The 17,802-nt window shown below is 44.7% G+C and overlaps 1 protein-coding gene across 1 annotated transcript; it reads left to right on the top strand.

Moving 5' to 3' along the window:
* Nucleotides 1-2,350: 2,350 nt before the first annotated feature.
* LOC136438596 (uncharacterized) lies at nucleotides 2,351-16,040 on the top strand. Its single transcript, XM_066433468.1, has 7 exons — nucleotides 2,351-2,567; nucleotides 2,729-2,834; nucleotides 4,344-4,416; nucleotides 6,485-6,510; nucleotides 7,097-7,174; nucleotides 11,660-11,841; nucleotides 14,734-16,040. The coding sequence occupies exons 1-7, from the start codon at nucleotides 2,461-2,463 to the stop codon at nucleotides 15,998-16,000; spliced, it is 1,839 nt and encodes a 612-aa protein (XP_066289565.1). The 5' UTR covers nucleotides 2,351-2,460; the 3' UTR covers nucleotides 16,001-16,040.
* The last annotated feature ends 1,762 nt before the right edge of the window (nucleotides 16,041-17,802 follow it).

The following is a 17,802-nucleotide window of genomic DNA, read 5'->3' as shown; positions in this document are numbered from 1 at the left end:
GGGTACTTAGTGGTGGATTAGAAGTCTTTACTACCTTTGCTTTAACAAGTGGGAAATTCATAATGATTTTTTTGCACAGAATGTCTTTTGAGCAAATTTTGCTGTGTACTACAATATGTTTTTGGTGGAACCGTGAATGGATGAGGATTGGCATGCTTTATTTTTTGGAATTCCTTTCTTTTTTATGTGAACCTTCTTCTCCAAACCTTCTCTGTTAAACTCCTAGAGCAAATTGTTTCCACAAAACCTTTCTCCATAAGCCTTTCTGGTCCATCCTTGTATAAAAGTTTATTTCAATATTTGTACAAATTTTGTGTAAAAGAGCATTTCCTCTTCCATATACACCAAGATAGCTATGTTGTAACATAGGAAACTGTTCTTACATAGGAAATGCCTTGCTGTGATATGTATTTGCTATGATATAAATTACAGACAGAACTGTACAACAGATATAAGATTCCGCTATGACATCATGGAAGTTTTGCGTGTGAACAGCTCACATTGCTTTGCCTGCTGGATAATGAATAAATGCAGAATATGATTATTTAGAGTTGTGATCTTGTTTTTCATTTACTACATCTCAGAAAATTACAGGTTTGCATAGCAAAACCTTTGTTGGATCCGTTGGCATGTGTGGTGGCCGCCATCTTGATTTTGTGACGTCGCAGGGTAGCCATACCATTTCATTAGGAAGGGTGTTTTTTGGTCGCTAGCGTTCTCTCTATTTTTAACAAATCGGCACATAACTATGATATCACACATTCAACTCAAATAAAAAGGAAAATTCAATGCCAATTCATATTTATAAAAAGATGCCGCAATTGCTAAACTAACATAGCAAACCTGAAGTATATGTAGCACAAATACTTAACTCTAGTTAAGGGTTGTGAACACTGGTAGTGTAAAAGATATATGTATTTCAGTCATCAATGCCTTGACACAATGCAAAAGTTGTGCTGGTAGCTGGATATGTTTTATAATTATATTAGATGTTTCAGAAAGCATCCCCTCTTTTTGTCATTGACCAGAATGTGTAAGCTTCAATGACTTCAGTCTTGTTCTACATGTATTTGTGATTGAATGAATGGGAAAGTTCCATACTGCTACCTTACCTCTGGAACCATGTATGGCTACAAAACTACCATGTAGTGACAATAGTCATCAGGCATATGACTTTATGACTAAATAAATTTATATTAGGCCACACTGACTTGCTAACTAGTATTTGGGTGAGATCCGTGCGCACATCAATTTTCGTCCTTTTCCAAAACATTTTTGCGACCATACTGTAAATTTTACCCAAAAAAATGCAAAATGAGCAAATAAAAGTCTTAATTGCAAAAAAAAGATAAAGATTTCCCCGAAAATACAATCACCAGTTCCATAAGCCCATTCCTGACAAGAAAAGACAAAAATCTTTCAACAATTAAAAGCTAGAATGTTCACAAATCCAACCATCCAGAAAACAAGCACTGATAAAGTAAAACTAAATGTCGTAGTTGCAACAAAAAAAGATTAAGATTTACCCCGAAAATTCAATCACTTGTTCAATAAGCACAAAGAGACGAGGAAATTGCGAAAATCTCTTGTAGAGCTACAATGCAGAGCTACAATGTTCACAAATCCAACCATCCAAAAAACGAGCACTGATAATATATTACAGTAGCCTGTTGTCAGGGGCAACAAAAGCTGTCCAATATTTCCTTGCGTAATCCATGGTAACGGAATGCTGCCTTTGGTTATAGGATTAAATCCCAATTCATTTGAGTGCGTTATCGCCTGGAGCAAGACCCGGATCATCTTTCACGCAACTTCACAAGATAAACACGATAATGAGCCCCACTCAGTATTAAGGAGGCTCTACCGCGTGTGTCATTAGGTTTTTTGGGACTCGGTAAGCACGATTGTTATCTTAACAGGTGGGTTTGGCCGTGTTTATTTTTGCAACTACAGTAGCATTGTGTTTAAGCCTCATAATAGAGTCGACATTGTCCCAATGTTTTCCTTAGCCTGTACCTCTTGAACTTCAAGTCGATTAGTTTTTTTCTAGCAGCACGTTCTTGCGACAAGGCGGCATAGTTACCATTGGGGAACTGTGGGAGCGAACAGGTGGTTTACCACAGACTTGTTTGTGGTGGTTTCGATAGATTTCTGATTTAGATAGCAACAGAAAGGCTAGATAACGGGCTATAAGGATGTTTTTAACGCTTCGTATGGGTCACAGCTTCTTCAACAAACGCTTACAGCTCGTTAGGACGCCCGTGCTTGAGGCATTCTGTCCCGAAGGACCAATCAAGAGGGAGGACGCAAACCGCCCGGCAACTGTTGACTGACTGAGCCAACATGACCTTTGTGTCGGGTGCTTGGTTACTGACAACACCTTCCTATTGTAGGCGGGCGCATTCACACCGGCGGAATCCATTCTACATGCCGACACCTGAGCCTCGCCGCTAGTCGAAAATGGCGGTGGACACACAGTGGCCGGAGTCGACTGACCTGCTGACCACAGTTTACAGTCAAAACTGGCCGGCCCCTCATCCGAGGGCCAACAAGAAAGGCTTCCAGGGGTGCGTAAATGATTTATATATATCGCGATATGTTCTCCCCATTCATTATCCATTTGTCTCTCGTGCTATTCTCTTTCTATTGAGCCCTAAAGGTCACGATGAGCTTTGTGGGGATTTCACACGGCAGTCGTGAAAATGTCCCTTCCCAATTCTGTTTACAGGCACGTCAAGAGACCGAAGTCGGCGGCGGCGGACTGGAAGCCTCCCGCCCGGCTGGAGCAGCGGGCTGCCCGGCAGACGGCACGGCCTACGTGGGACCTGGACCAGGTACGGCACCTGTACTAGCCTGGGTTTCCAGACTGTTTCCCGGGGTCTACACAGGACAGCTCCTCGGCTCTAGGGCCAACATGCCTCCAAGGAAATTTCACCACAGCCCGCTTGGAGCTTCAGAAAATGTGTTTCAAGGTGTAACTCAGGGGGGGGGGGGTGCCTATGGTAAAATTGAAACAGTCTAGCATATAGGCTATCTATACCTGTATGGGTCTGGAGAATGTTAGTTAGCAGGACGTAGCTCCGGGAGACGTCAGACGCAGACAGTTATGTCAAAACCTGTCCGTCCGGTACGATTATCGTCAAAGACTCTTTAATTGTGCCAAATTGATCCTTCCGAGAACCCCTCCCTCCTTGTTCTAGTATCTTTGGTAGTAGAACAGGTGTTTTACATGTAGGTTCAGTAGGTGGGCGGTGTGTTTCATTCATCAGTTGGTTCTAATATTTTACAGTTCTTACTACAACCAACGGATGATAACACAAAAATGCCTAGTCTCAAATATGACTCATTTCTGTGCTGAATAAATCCTTGTAGAAAATTTGGCTAAAATATGATGTGGAATTTGGCCGGGTTAGCTGAGGTCGGCGGAACTACTGTAGTACTGGACTCTATTGGGAAAATATGATTCTCATTCACCCCATTGGGGCCAATTTCTCATACATGATATCAACCAGCCAGCCAGGAAGGTAGTCTTGTGGCAAGTAAATAAGAACCTGAAAGCAAGGCCTAAGTCCCCCTCTTAAGTGTGGTGTACCTAAACACACAGAGGTATATGGCTGTGTGCATCGGGTTACTAAATAATTGTGCCAAGATATTATCAGTGAAACTCGAACACTGCAATTGCGTCGTCTGTTACTATATGTCTTGAACGTATAAGATCTCTGCTGTCTTACCCGTTAAGCCCCTGCCACACAGTCGATCGACCAATTTTGGCCGTATTTGTTGATCGCCAGAAGGTTGCCCGATTTTAAAATAGACACAGAGTCGCGCATATCTATCTTTCGCCTGAAAATCTACCCTATCATATCCAACAGGGATCGGTGACCAATGAACATCGGCTGATCCTACAAAATATTCTCCCTGTAGCCGGCGTAGTTAGTCTGGTAGAGACTAATGTGTGACGGCCAGGGGGCTTGCCTCTGTGTGGGAACAGCGAACCCCGGAGCATATATTCCGCTCTGATTGTTAAATAAGTTGATTACGCAGGCAATCTTCTACAGCGTTTAGAATTTCCAAGTGGAAAATTGGCTTTCTGGCCTTCTATTTACTGAAAGCGCCGATCAGTTTGCCTTACTTTAGTACATACAGTACATTTTGTGTGTGTTTCAAAGAACGTCCTTGGCGCAAATACCAAAGTAACCAATGAACTGATCGACGGTCCCTCAAAAAATCCCGTCGCCGATAACCCTTTTCCTAGTAACCGATAGCAGTAATGTCATAACATTTGCACACACACTTTGTAACTAGTCTTTTCTATATTGTAAATGGCGCTGTGTTTATTTCAGAACACCTTGTCGTGGCAGGCGTGGACGAGAAAGACGTCACCCCTTGATCTGGACTCGGACGACGACGGATTTGGTATGTGGACTTTGTCAACAAGACATATCCCCTCCTTTGTTACACTTATTTACTGCTGTTGGCAATATACTGCAACAGCCCCCATAAATGACGCATGCACGATTCCTAACTAAGATATACAAACACAATAACTCATATGTGAGGTCGAGTGGCGTAACGGCAGGGTGTTGGGCCAAGAATTTTCCGTATTTAGCTCGAGGTCCCGAGTTCGAATCCCCCTTACGCCACCGATGTTGTGCCTTTGGGAAAGGCACTTTCCACGACTTTCCTCACTTCGCCCAGGTGTATAAAAATTGGGTATGTTGTCATCTGTATGTGGCACTGTTAATATAAGTTATAAAAACTTGAGTGCAGTGCCACGTCGTCCTTGTCTGTCAAAAACCGAAGTAAAAAAACAACAACTCATATGCCGTCGTACGATTTTGATGTCGAAGGATTTCCAAGCAGGCTGTGACAGAACCAACCGCCGACAAGGATCCAAGGCAGCCTTTTCCGTATTTAGCTAGCTAAATTTTGTAGGGCACAAACACGACTATCCCCAGAATGCTGTCAGCTTGCAATCGTACGACGATCACACGACTTATTTCACTGGGCCAGTGACATATATACACCAACAAAACTTTTCAAAGGATATTTGTGTAACGTCGATATCAAAAGAAACCTAAGGCGAAGCGGGTCAATGATCATTTAGCTATATCAACACTACATCAATCTGTTTCGATAGGAACGTTGTAGAACATATCAGATGACAAAGGGTTTAGTATGGATGCAAACGTATGTTGGCATCTTTATGATCCTTTATGAATCATACAGTATTCAGGAGAGAGAGGCCTTTGGTTGACCTCGCGTCACCTTATTAAAATATAGATCTTAGTAGGTTAAGCGTTGTGTAGCGTGCAATTTGCCTGCCATAAAATATGATTACCCACAACAAAGAAGGAATGTTCTTGATACCCTTTGTGACAGCGACATTTGCGTAAGGTTAGTTAATTAGGTATGCACGGGAGACTTTTCAAATTTCACGCCCGAAAGTACAGCTCATACTAGCCTGATAGCAGGCCTTCCATAAGGGCAGAAACGATCTGCCTGGGATAGGAACCTGGCCCATATCATATGTTGAAAATCGTGAATCAGAGCTCCCCTGCCCCCACCCCCAAATCAAACGCCGACGGTCCTAGAAGGCCTGCAAGGGAGGCTAAGCTCAAACCATGACCACTTCGGAATTTTGGAACAATAGCCCCTCGGTCCAGAGAACACGCACTTACCTGAGTCGTTATAAATTTTCACTGAACCCAGACATAGTAGCATAATGCAGCACTCGGCTGGGGTAAATTTATCCGAAAAACTAAACCGGCTTTAGAAATAGGACCTCTCGAAGGCATTGTCAGTTAGTGCTTCCAATGACACTATGATACTGTCCTTGGACTTCACAGGATAACGAAGGGGTAACCGGGACGTTCCGTCCGTTTGTCGATTCTTCTTCTTTTTTTTTGTATTGCACACCCGGTAAACCACATTTAGGCGTAACACACCAGTTTTATACAGTGGGTACAAACTGCGTAAGACTGTAAGGTTTGCTCCCTCATACCGAGAAGGAGCCCTACTCTTTTTGATAAGCGCGGCGGGTTCTTTTACGTGCCTGAGGCGTGGCTCTCCTCAAACACGGGGCCTCCCATCTGAGAGGACGTCCCTAACCGAAGCTAGGTACTCATTTTCACTAGAGTGGGCACACCATCGGGGGCCTGCTAGGGATTCGAACCCAGAGCCTTCAGAGTCAACGACCCTAACCACAAAACCACCCTGCCACCTGTTTCATAGTAAATCAACATTTCTGAACATTGAACCAATCGTTGCTAACCCTGGTGACCATCATTGTTTTGCGAGGGTTAACAATAGGTTGTGGACAACTGCGATCAATTTATGAGAGTCATACACTTTCTTGTACAATGATACAATGATACACTGCTCCTAAATATGGTGCCACTTGTGTTAATATTTAGTCTTGTAACAATTGTAAATTTATATATATGTATATATACTGATTACACCTTTTGTGCTTGCCTTTCAGACCCTTCCCTGTATAAGATCACCCAGGTGAGTCTAACATGTTTATTACCTGCCCTATATTTGACATATTTGCTTAGTGCCAATGTCTAAAATGAATGTTTGTCCTCCAATACATCCGCGCCGTTACCCCCAGGCGTCCGTGCTTCACCCACACTCAGGCAGAAACACGGAGGCGTCATGTTCCTCCATGTAATTTCCAGGCAACATTTACGGTAACGCGGCAATCAGAGAGGGCGTGCGGCTATGGTATTGGTTCAGCCGGCGTTTCCCTCCACTGCTTCTAAAAGTGTGTGTTAAGCACTGGCGTCGGGTATGGGAAAACAATCCTTTGTCGTTTACAGTATATACATTATTAGACTAACTACGAAAACGCGCGAGTACATACACGGGCGTCACCTTGAGTGTATCGGGTTTGGGGTAGAACAACTTCATTCTAAGGGGTGTGATCATGGAACTGACCAGCTGTTTCCCGGCTAACGCTTGACGATGCTGTGATTTAGAAGGGAAGTTAGACCGTCAGACCATGCAGATGTTTAGAATGTTGAAGACCCAGAACACACGGCCAAGTTCGCCGGTCCGTTTTTGGTACTACCGCTTGCCTCTTCCCGGACAGGAAACCTTACGGAGACTGACGGAGCAGGTCCGGGAGGTGCAGCTGAGCATAGGCGGCAGGAGCCGGCATGGAAAACAGGTGAGTCACCTACAACCTCACCGTCTAGCTTCTTAGACGTCACCTTCAAGTACTCGTTCTTACACGACATGTAGGGAGAAGGCAGGAATCTCCCAACTGTGCGAGTGTTTTCTGAAAAAGCCCCAAATTGATGAATTGTACACAGCTACAAAATATTCCCACGGGGATATGCCCGAGAAACTCAAAACCTTCGACCATTCAGAAGTCAAGAAGAATCTTCAAGTGGTCCTCTGATTTTTCCCATAACATTTTTCTTCGCCATTATTGTTGTCACGCTTGTAGTGAAGGACGCAAAGTCCATGACTGAGAATTTTCGAGACCAACGGATCTGTATGTTTCGGGTAAAACATTACCAGATATCCTGTGGACTAAACAACACTGGAATGTGACAGTGAACATTTCCAAGAGTCTGGCCATTCTTATCTGTATTAAATGCAGCTTTAATCCGTGTGATTGTGGACGGTCAACTTTACTATTTGAGCATCTTCCAATATCTATCTATTCAACCTCATCAACGGATACATTGGAACAAATTGATCATCTTCGTCAAGGAAGGTCATATTTTTGGGTGCGTGTGTCTGTCTGTTACTCTGAAAAGTATAACTCGAGATGTTCTGGACGGATCTTGCAATGATATTTGGTTTGTTAGTAGGTGTTATCAAAATGAAGAAACAATTCTAGATTTGGACCCCTAGTGGCTTTCCATGGTACTGTAGCAGGACTTCCGTGTTCGATATCTCGTGTTCTAGCTATATGAGCACCAGTCGTACGTTCTGTGGTCTGGATCTAACATTTTGATAAATATACCACATCCGCAAAGTCGCCACGGTCACGTTCAGTCTCGTGACAGCCTGCGGTCAATGAGAGCTCTCTGGCGGCCGGTTTAGACACGGCTGTCTTTGTTTGACCAGATAACCAGCACCAAACACCTATTTAAAAACCGATTTACAACACATTCCTACCTCACAACGTTGCCTCTAAAATGTGATTAAACGGTATGTAAACCGAGATGAAAGCGGAGTTGGGCAAATACCCAGTACTCTGCGCCTGCACACCAGCCCGGTATGCTTTGTTGTTGAGACGAGAACCGATCGATGAATCCTTCAACCGTGGGCGTGTTTGGCGATTTTGTTTAGAAACCACTTCTGGCAAGAGGTTCTATAGATTTTACAATTGTTCCGCACTGTTTTGCAAGCTCCGATTACAATGGAGTACCTGTTATGGATGAAAGGCAAGGACGTGAGATGTCATAGGATCAAGACAACGCCCCCCCCCCCCCCGCGTAACGCTACGGTCACATTTCCAAACCGGGGCCCGGCCGGGCTCTTTGCGGGAACGAAAAATGAAAGTGTATGACAAGAAATATGCACAAATTATGCCCATGATTAGTTTTTTTGACGTTTTGTGGTCTTTTATATCACATTTTTCGTTTCTGTAAACTGCCCGGCCAGGCCCCGGTTTGGAAATGTGACCCTAGCATAATACCAATGCACAAAATAAGTTCGTTCGTTCGTTCGTTTGTTAGTTTGTTTGGACCCTTGTAGTTCCCAGAGGCATGTAGGGCAGCAGGTATCCTTGTTGTTTCAATAGCAGGGTACATTTTTACAGGGAGGCGTTGCTAACCAGTCCCCTTCAATGTCCTCGAGGCACCTCCTCGAACACCATCGGACCCCCATTTTACGCCCCTTCCTAAAGACGGGTGAATCCCCAACCGGGATACCCTACCCGGGATTAAACCGGGGTCTCATAGTTAGCAACTAATGACATGAACTTCGCTTTGTACTTAATTGAGCATGTAGTCACTCGTCATATTCAAAGTCAGGTCAAAAGTCAAAAGGTCTTTATTAGCATTTGCAGACATTGAATACAAGTCTGAATTACAGCTAATTCACACAAATTAATTTAAATATTCATAATTTTCAAGTGGAAAGTACTTATTTAAAAATCACAGAGATCAAACATACAATAACAAGTGCTAAGATACGTATTATATGAGTCATTAAAATACAGAAATAATACGAGTGCTTGTAATCTATAGCTATATGAAGGTATTCGACATAATGAGGTTTAGAGAGATTTGTTATGCAGCAGCGTCGCTTGGTACAGAAAAGATCTCTTAAGTCTCTCAGTTCTACATTTCGGCAGTGAAAGATGGTTGTGGTTACGTAAAGTCCTCCCAGTTTCTTCTTTCCTGTCATTGGTGATCATGTAGTGCAGGGGGAGCCAGAGGTCCCCAAAAGATAGATTGCCAACGTTACAAGTCACGGCATCCCCATGGGATTCAACGTCCTTGGTCTACAGTGTCATTTCCCTGTGGGACTTAAGAGGAGTGTCATTAGAGTAAAGGCTACTGTAGCCTGGGTGCCAGACTGTTGAAAGAGGGGCTACACAGGCCAGCTCATTGGCTCTTGGGCCTAAATGCCCCAAGGAAATTTTCCACAGTCCCCCTTCTCCCGAGCCTAACTCAGGGGGGCTGTAGTAAAATTTCCTTGCGGCTTGATGGCCCTGGAGCCGAACAACTGGCGTGTGTGGGCCCTGAGAACAGTCTGGCATCCAGGCTATATATACTGTACTTGTACTTACTGGGGTAAATCCCTCACTTTATCAACCCTTTATACTATGCCTAACATTATCAGTTAAGACTTCTCTTCGACAAGCACATCGCCCACTGACAGTTTGGAATAAATTCGTCTTCAGTGCATTAAGGTGAGGGTCTTTCTTCTCCATTAAATTGTGTTTGCCGGGCCTTGTCAACATTCTAAATTGATACATTAACAATTGATACGCTTTTGTAAATGGCTGGCCGCTGCCAAGCACACTTCGGGAGTTCAGGGGAGTAGAACGCCCTCTATGATGGATTTTGTGTCCGCCACAATGGGGAATAAAGTACCTTTCATATATAATTCATTCATAGTGTGTGTGACAGAAGTAGACAAACGGTACGGTTGTATCGTGGGGAGAGATGGGCAATACTGGCAGCAGAAAGGTACGACAATTCAACCATGTGTGATCATGTGTAATCATACTAATTACAGCACATGCGGATGATAGCGTACAAACGCAATTCATTGAAAATCCGAGTTTTGTCTTCTAAGTTAGTTATGTTATTGCGCGGTCACGTTCGTCGTAGGCCTTAGTACATTTTTAATGTCGTAGTAATTTTCAAGCAGGCTTTTGCAGCACAGCCGAAAGTAACTGTACAACGTTTCGTCATGTGGTCGTCCAACTAATTTAAACATTTTCCGTGCTGAGTTGTGTTAAACATTTTCCGTGCTGAGTTGTGCGATCAACTAATACTACAAGTTTGGTGAATGAACAGATCCACCACAAGGCGATGGTTAAACGATGGAAAATGTGACCACAATGTTTTTTTAACGTTATGTTTACACCCATGTTGTTCTAGTTACATAACATTCTTTGATCTCCCGTGTACGCTCAATACTGATATCGACCGGTGGTAGTGAAAGTTTACCTTGAGTAAATAAACGTAACATAAACTTTCCCTTCGAACTCTCCCGCTTAAGTCCATCTTTTAAATGAAGCTACAACAATATTAGGTATTCGTAGTCGGCTCAGTTGAGTCTGTCCTATGCTCGTTCAGACCTTTGTAGTATACTTAGTGGCACAAAGGGCAGCAAGTTTCTAGCAGCAGGGTATATTTTACAGGCAGGGGTTGCTAGCCCTTCCCCGTTTAACGTGATCGAGACACCTCAAACACGGGACGCCCATTTTACGTCCCTTCCGAAAGACGGGTGCAGCCCCAACCGAATTGTCCTGCCCAGGATCGAACTGGAGTTTCCCAGATAGCAACTAATTGGAACCAGGAGCTCAACTGTGAGGTTGCTGCCAAAAGATTAGGGACATCCCCGTTTGTCCTATGTATCTAATCTCCAAGCAGATCTCCATGGTGCTAAAATCGAACAAGCTAGCCAGAGAAGCTCCAGTCAGCCAGGGAAGTTGTCAGGCACCGTCGGGTTGCTATAAAAACTTCTTCTGCCAGTTGGATACGGTCTTTGCAACCGTTGGGTCTGCTTGGAGACTACAATGTATCCGTCATAAATATCGACCGAATGATGGAGGAAGAGCAACGACCTCATTCAAATTCACGACGTCGTTTGGGGTGATCTAATTTTCTTGTGGACCGCCATAACACCACTGCTATCCAGCTAAATCTTCGTTATTATAAATCGTTGGCTCTCCAAGAGATTATGTACTAAGTTTGACAGTATCCAGGTAGATTTGAGTCCAAAGTTAACTTGTATGTGTACACAACGGAAATGACAAATTTACGGTGAGGCCCTGTTTTTTGATAGAAGCTTTTTCGAGAAAACAGTCACGCTGAAGCCGTTTGTATGGTTGACATCCGTGCATGTTCGCTGGGTTGTGAAATGAGCGTTAGCTGATCATACATTACACTACTGAGAATGACATGTTTTACTGACTGTGTAGCTCATAGCTGATTGTCTGTCTCTAATTGAACGACAGAGTTCCCGAGGTGCAGACCAACACCGCCTGGCCAGGCCACCGACACCCTCCAGCCTTAGCATGCGGGCCTTCCGAACGCCGACGCCGAACAGACCCGAGGTGGTGCCCGACGCCTTCGATCACGTCCACGACGCCATGATGGTGGTGTCGCCTCCCTTCCAGACGCAGGAGAAAAGTAACCGGTAAGCGCGGTTATCTCATAACGTACATTAGAAATCATACAGTAGTACGGGAAGGTCTTAGGCGTCGCGGTCTTTTTGTTTTTGATATAGGCTATGTTTGAATACAATGCACTAGCTTCTGAACTTCTACAAGACTGTATGCTATAACGGTGTAATACGTATACGGAAAACCAGTTATGTAAAGTACATGTACAAGCTTGAAAAGACCGGACTGTAAGGTTTGATCCACTCACATCAGGATGGACCCGTGAAAGTCACAAACCCAAGCTAGGTACTCATTTTCGAATCTATTGAGAATATGGGTGTAAAGTATACTTTCTAAGGGAGGTATAGAAATTCCTGATAAGGATTAGAACCCAGAACCTTTAGATCTTAAGTCAACAACCCTAACCACAAGACCGCTCTTGCCACCAATAAGGTTTACGTTATTAAACAACGTCGGATTACACTGAATGTCAGACCATATGTCGTCCAGCGCTAGCTCCAACCCTCTCTTTCTCATTTCCCCTCTCTGAAGCCCGTTCCCTTCTAGCCTCTACCAGGCTCCGCGGATCGCTGGGGAAATAGTAGAAATCGGCCAAATAGACTGAATAGTAGTGCCAAGGGTAGTCCGCTATGAAGGGAAGCTCAATAGGCGAACCACCTGCATAGCGGACTACCCTCACTTCACTCTATTTGGCCGATTTCTACTATTTTCCAGCGATCCGCGGAGCTTGGTAGAGGCTAGTTCCCTTTCACCGTTAGGTTTTCGAATCGTTTTATTGGCAATTGAAGTGTTTTTTCTGAAATTTGATCGCGAAACTCAGTGCATGTTTCTCAATCTATGATTCGTCAGTTAGTTGATTCTAAGCGACATACAATACAGGTGTACGCACTTGGTGCTAGGTACCAAATTACTTGTGCTCACTGATAAACATAGTCGGGTGCACCTAGCATGTATGTATATCAAAAGAACAAGAAAATAGCTATGAATAGATCTATGGGAATACCTGTGGGTCGTGAGAGCGTGAAATTGTTATTGTGATCACGAATTGCGCCAGCTATCAAGCGAACAGACTCCGATTAAGGCCGCAGGGTTTAACCTGCTTGATTAAGCAAGAAATTAAGGTACTGATGCAACCAGCAGTTGGAATGATGATTAAGAATTTATGATTTCCGCCATCTGGGGTAGAGACTAGAGTGGCGATGCATGGCTAGTGTCAATCCGGAATTACCGAGCTGGCAACTTTCAGACACAAACCGTTACATCAAATAACATCTAGTTTTGATTGAATTTATAAAAACAATTGAGGTGTGGTCACATTCGCCGTAGGTCGTCGTACGATTATTTTGATGTCGTGAGATTTCCGAGTAGGCTGTGACTAAAACTACGAAAGGTAATAATCTAAGACAGCCTTTTCGGCTAGCCTCTACCAGGCTCTAGACGTGGCTGGAAAGAGTAGAAATCAGCCAAATAGACATGCGGAAAACACACAAGAGGAGTTAACCAGCCGATAAATATGTATACAGTTTTCTCGTCTGACGGCTGGCAATCTACCTATCTATCTTATCTGTTTATTTGGCCGATTTCTGTACACTCCAAGCAGAGGAGCGGGTTTTTGACGTGTTTTTAGGCGTTTTTGTCGGGCTTTCTACTTTGTCTTTTTTTTTAAAGAGACAAAAAAAATGTCAAAACCAGACAAAACCCCTCCTCTGCTTGGAGAGTACGATTTCTGCACGACACGTACACAACTATCCCAAGAACATTCTCTCAGTCTGCAATCGTACGACGGTCGTACGACGAATTTGACCATGCCCTTATTACTCGCACACACACACACACACACACACACACACACACACACACACACACACACTTACTCACTCATTGTTTGTTTGTTTGAACCTTTGTTTATTCATGATAAGCTCAAATCGGCACGCAGGCCGCTTTCAATTGAGGTCATGAGGGAAGATGTAAGGGTCAGATACAAAATAGCAGAGATACACAGTCATTTGAGTCCTAATAACTCTATCAACATATATCATTACATATTTATGGTACAACAATATACAATTGCTACAACATACAACACTCACTCACTCACTCACTCCAATTCAGAAGACATTTTGGGCAGCGGATCGAGATAAAGCAATCTCTACATCCTCCTCCTGTCGAACTACAGGTTACAAAAATGTAAGTCCTGCCGGAATGACAGGTGGGAATAAAGGTACCGGTGACGATGAAAGGTACATGTATACTGGTGTGCGGAAAGGTATTCCACCTTGGCGATGGTTCGTAGCCTCCATAGCAGGCTCTAACCGGCCTTTTTGGGGGGCTAAATAATACACCGGCAAGATAGTTACAGGGTGGCTGATGGTTACGGGCTGGCAGCAAAAAGTGTATTATTTAGCCCCCCCCCCCAAAAAAAGGCCGGTTAGAGCCTGCTATGGAGGCTAATGGTTCGCACTCTGTCGGTGTGGCTGAAATGATGCCTGTTGCTTCGACGTTAATTCTGTAGTAGTAGTAGTAGTAGTAGAAGTAGTAGTAGATGCACTAGTAGATATTAGAACATTATGACTCTCGGTGAGATGGGTTTAGATTACGTTCCATAACTCTTCAGAAATAAAACTGTGCAGAAATAAAAACTGTTCTCCAATCCAAAAAAATTGGACTCACCGGAATTTTCGACTGACTTGATCAGTCATCTGACCCAATCTCTCTGGATACGTGACTTTACGCATGCGCGTGTGACGTCAGAAATGGGTCAAAGGTTGTGGGAAGTTGATATCGCCCCCCGTCCCGGTTGAGGGAAGATTATGGAGTCCATTTTTTTAGTGGAAAAATAGTTTATTTCTTCACGATGTTTACCAACTCTCACGCCCTTCAGGTATTCATTGTACGTTGTGTTCCAGATTGCCACGCCCTGCCCGTTCACCCTACGCGTCGAGGAGACGACGACCCTTCCGTCCGCCGTCGTCGTCATGGTCGTCCCGCCCGGGCAGCGGCCGCTCCTCGGTCTACCCAGGCGACTACAACGAACAGATCGCCGACCTCGCCATCCGAGCTACAGCCGGCAGCAACAAACCTCTGCGAAAAGAGTCCCTCGTTGCCTCCAGTAACGACAACAGCTCCGACTACGACACAGACTATTCTGAGACGGAAAGACAGCGGAGCGAAGAAACCACAATTCCCAAAGACATCCCAGATCTACAACTCAAGCCAGATAGTGTAGAACTAGAGGACATCGAGCGATTCTTTGACGATTACGATAGCGACGATAGCAAAGAGGGCGAGTCGGAGGTGTTCCTTTTTCCGGACTTCTTGCCTAAACCGTTCAATGAGTGGGACCTGCAGGAACTGGCCCTGCTGTCCAACAAGAACTGGAAGGACGCCGTGAGAGTCAAACCCAAGGGACACTACCTGGACATCATCGAGCGGCTGATGGAGTTTGAGCGGCTGCAGTTGCAGACGATACAGTGGGAGATGGAGAAAAGCCGTCCCTCTTCCCGCGCGGCGTCTAGGTCGGGCGCTGGTAGGGACCGTTCTGCGGCGTTAGCAAAGCCGAAAGCCGGGCAGGGCAAACCCTGCCACCCCGACTGCGTGCAACCGATGTGTGCGGGGAACTGCATCCAGAAAAGGGTGCCTTCTGGGCGGGCCTGTATCCACTGTCGTCAACGATACTGCACGGGGACCTGTAAAGAACACGGGTACGACAGCCACCAGCGGCAGCCGCCGAGGGAGGAGGACGACAGGAAAGGGTCTCCGTCGCGCCTCACGAGACCCAAGTCGTGTACACCTTGCCATTCGAAACAGAGATCGAACGCTACTGTGATAAATGAGAACAATACCGTCCTAGGTCGGCCGAAATCCAGCAATACAACCTTCAGCAGAGGGCAGTCATCCTCCCCCACCAAGCCAATCCGCGAGCACACGTATGCCAGTAGCAAATCAAAATCAAACGACGCCGCACAAAAACATGACAAAACTGCTGCACGACCCCCCACGGGAAGACGCACCCCGGGGGGACGGGACAAAGTCATGCCGGGCAAGAGTTTCTCGTCACAAAGGAGACATTCACTGACTGACCTGACGGCAGCGCAGGCCCGTGACAAACAGTCGACCAATGGTACAACCAAACGGAAAAGGCCCAAAACCGCAAAGAGAGCGAGCAAGAACTGAGAGCACATGACATACAAGTTATAGAACAGGTCATTAACCTCGTCGGGAGGACCAACTGTCTATGGACTATACCATACTACATGCAAATGCTACAGTACCTGAAAATACTGCTAGGGGGCCAAAATCGCTTTGTTTCCTTGGGACCTCAACTACTAGTTCCCATATACCAAAATTCATACAAATCCACCAAAAGGATCATGAGTTATTCAATGTGCAAACGCACGTATCATGACAATCAAAAACAATACCCCCGTCGGAGGGGAACCTCCTTCCTGGAGATAATGAATTCTTGACGACGGTCTGAATATTGTTACTCTCTAAGCAGAGGAGGGGTTCCGGCAGGTTTCTACTTTGTCATTTTTTGTGGGTTGGCTATACAAAAAAATTACAAGGTAGAAAGCCCGACAAAAACGCCTAAAACAAGTCAAAAACCTGCCGGAACCACTCCTCTGCTTGGAGAGTATGCCGCAGGTACAAGTACATGTATTTACCTATGGTGGCTCAGTTACCTAAATCATCGACATCGCACAGTGTCCTAGAAAATGCTATCGTCAGTACTATTATGCTGGCTACGATATCAACACACATATCTGTGATTTCCTTGCGTATGGTAGATCATTGGGTAGATCGAAGCTAAGCAACGCTGATGAATGTTACAGATTCAAAATAAGCTGCCAACTTATAATAAGTCTGGTAAATATTAGTATCATTAGTCCATTTCATGTGGGACGAGTTATCACTGAAAAAAGAACATTTACAAGTGAGAAACGTGTGATTTCAAAAGATTTTACTTAATCTATTTGGGTAAGCTTGTGGTCGGTCACAGTTCGGCGCCAGAAGATTTCCGTGTCACAAACGGTCGTTGCCATTTCGACCGGTCGATGCCATATCGGTTACTTACCGTTCTACGATGTAGCATCGGCCGTTTCAAATGGCAACGCCCATTTGCGAGAGGGGAATTTGAGTAGTGCGCTGGACCCTGTTGCAATTGCTAGCATATTGACCCAAACAACAGTGACACAGGGCACACACCATGACAACAGTGAGCATCCTTTATACAAGTTCGACATCGCCAGCTTCGTCAGAGTTTGGAGCACAGTCATGACTTTCCTTGCCGTTCTGTGGATGTCCATTATCCGGCTGTTCTGAGAACATCCTTCAATGTTATGTAATGTATAAGTGAAATAAAACAGTGGTTAATCTATCGGCTCGCTGGTTCTTAATCAACTCACTCTGTTATCAGAATGAAACTTCATATAAGTTGGCAATTTACATTATAGAAGAAGTTTTGCTGTTCTCCAACTAAAACAAAAACTGGATTCATTGAAAATGTCTACTGAATCACTCTTCCTCAGCTCTTTGACCTAGCCAGTGTTCACACAATCTCTAGCTGGCGGAGGTTAATGACCCCCTGCCCGTATCCGTCGGGCCGGCCGCTAGGAGCGCGACTTAGTCAGGCTACTCTCTGACCTAGCCTGTATTTACACAAGCTCCTCTGGCAAACTTTTCAACCTATTTGCCAATTTCTACTATTCCAGTATCTGTGGGGTCTGGTACTCGGAGACTGAGATGTATGGTTGAAGATAGGCGTCAATTCTAAGTTTCGCACACCAAGTTGATAAAAGCTCCTTGCGCACGCACATGTTTGCCGTTAAGCATCTAGTACTACGAGAAACTTCCTAAAGTATCACAATATGGAAAATCATCCGTGATAGAGTAGAGTAGAGTAGAGTAGAGTAGAGTAGAGTAGAGCAGAGCAGAGCAGAGCAAAGCAGAGTATAGTAGATATAACAGACTCTAGA

The sequence above is a fragment of the Branchiostoma lanceolatum genome, chromosome 7, assembly GCF_035083965.1.
Source record: "Branchiostoma lanceolatum isolate klBraLanc5 chromosome 7, klBraLanc5.hap2, whole genome shotgun sequence".
Lineage (NCBI taxonomy): Eukaryota > Metazoa > Chordata > Leptocardii > Amphioxiformes > Branchiostomatidae > Branchiostoma > Branchiostoma lanceolatum.
This window is presented reverse-complemented; position numbering and strand designations above follow the sequence as displayed.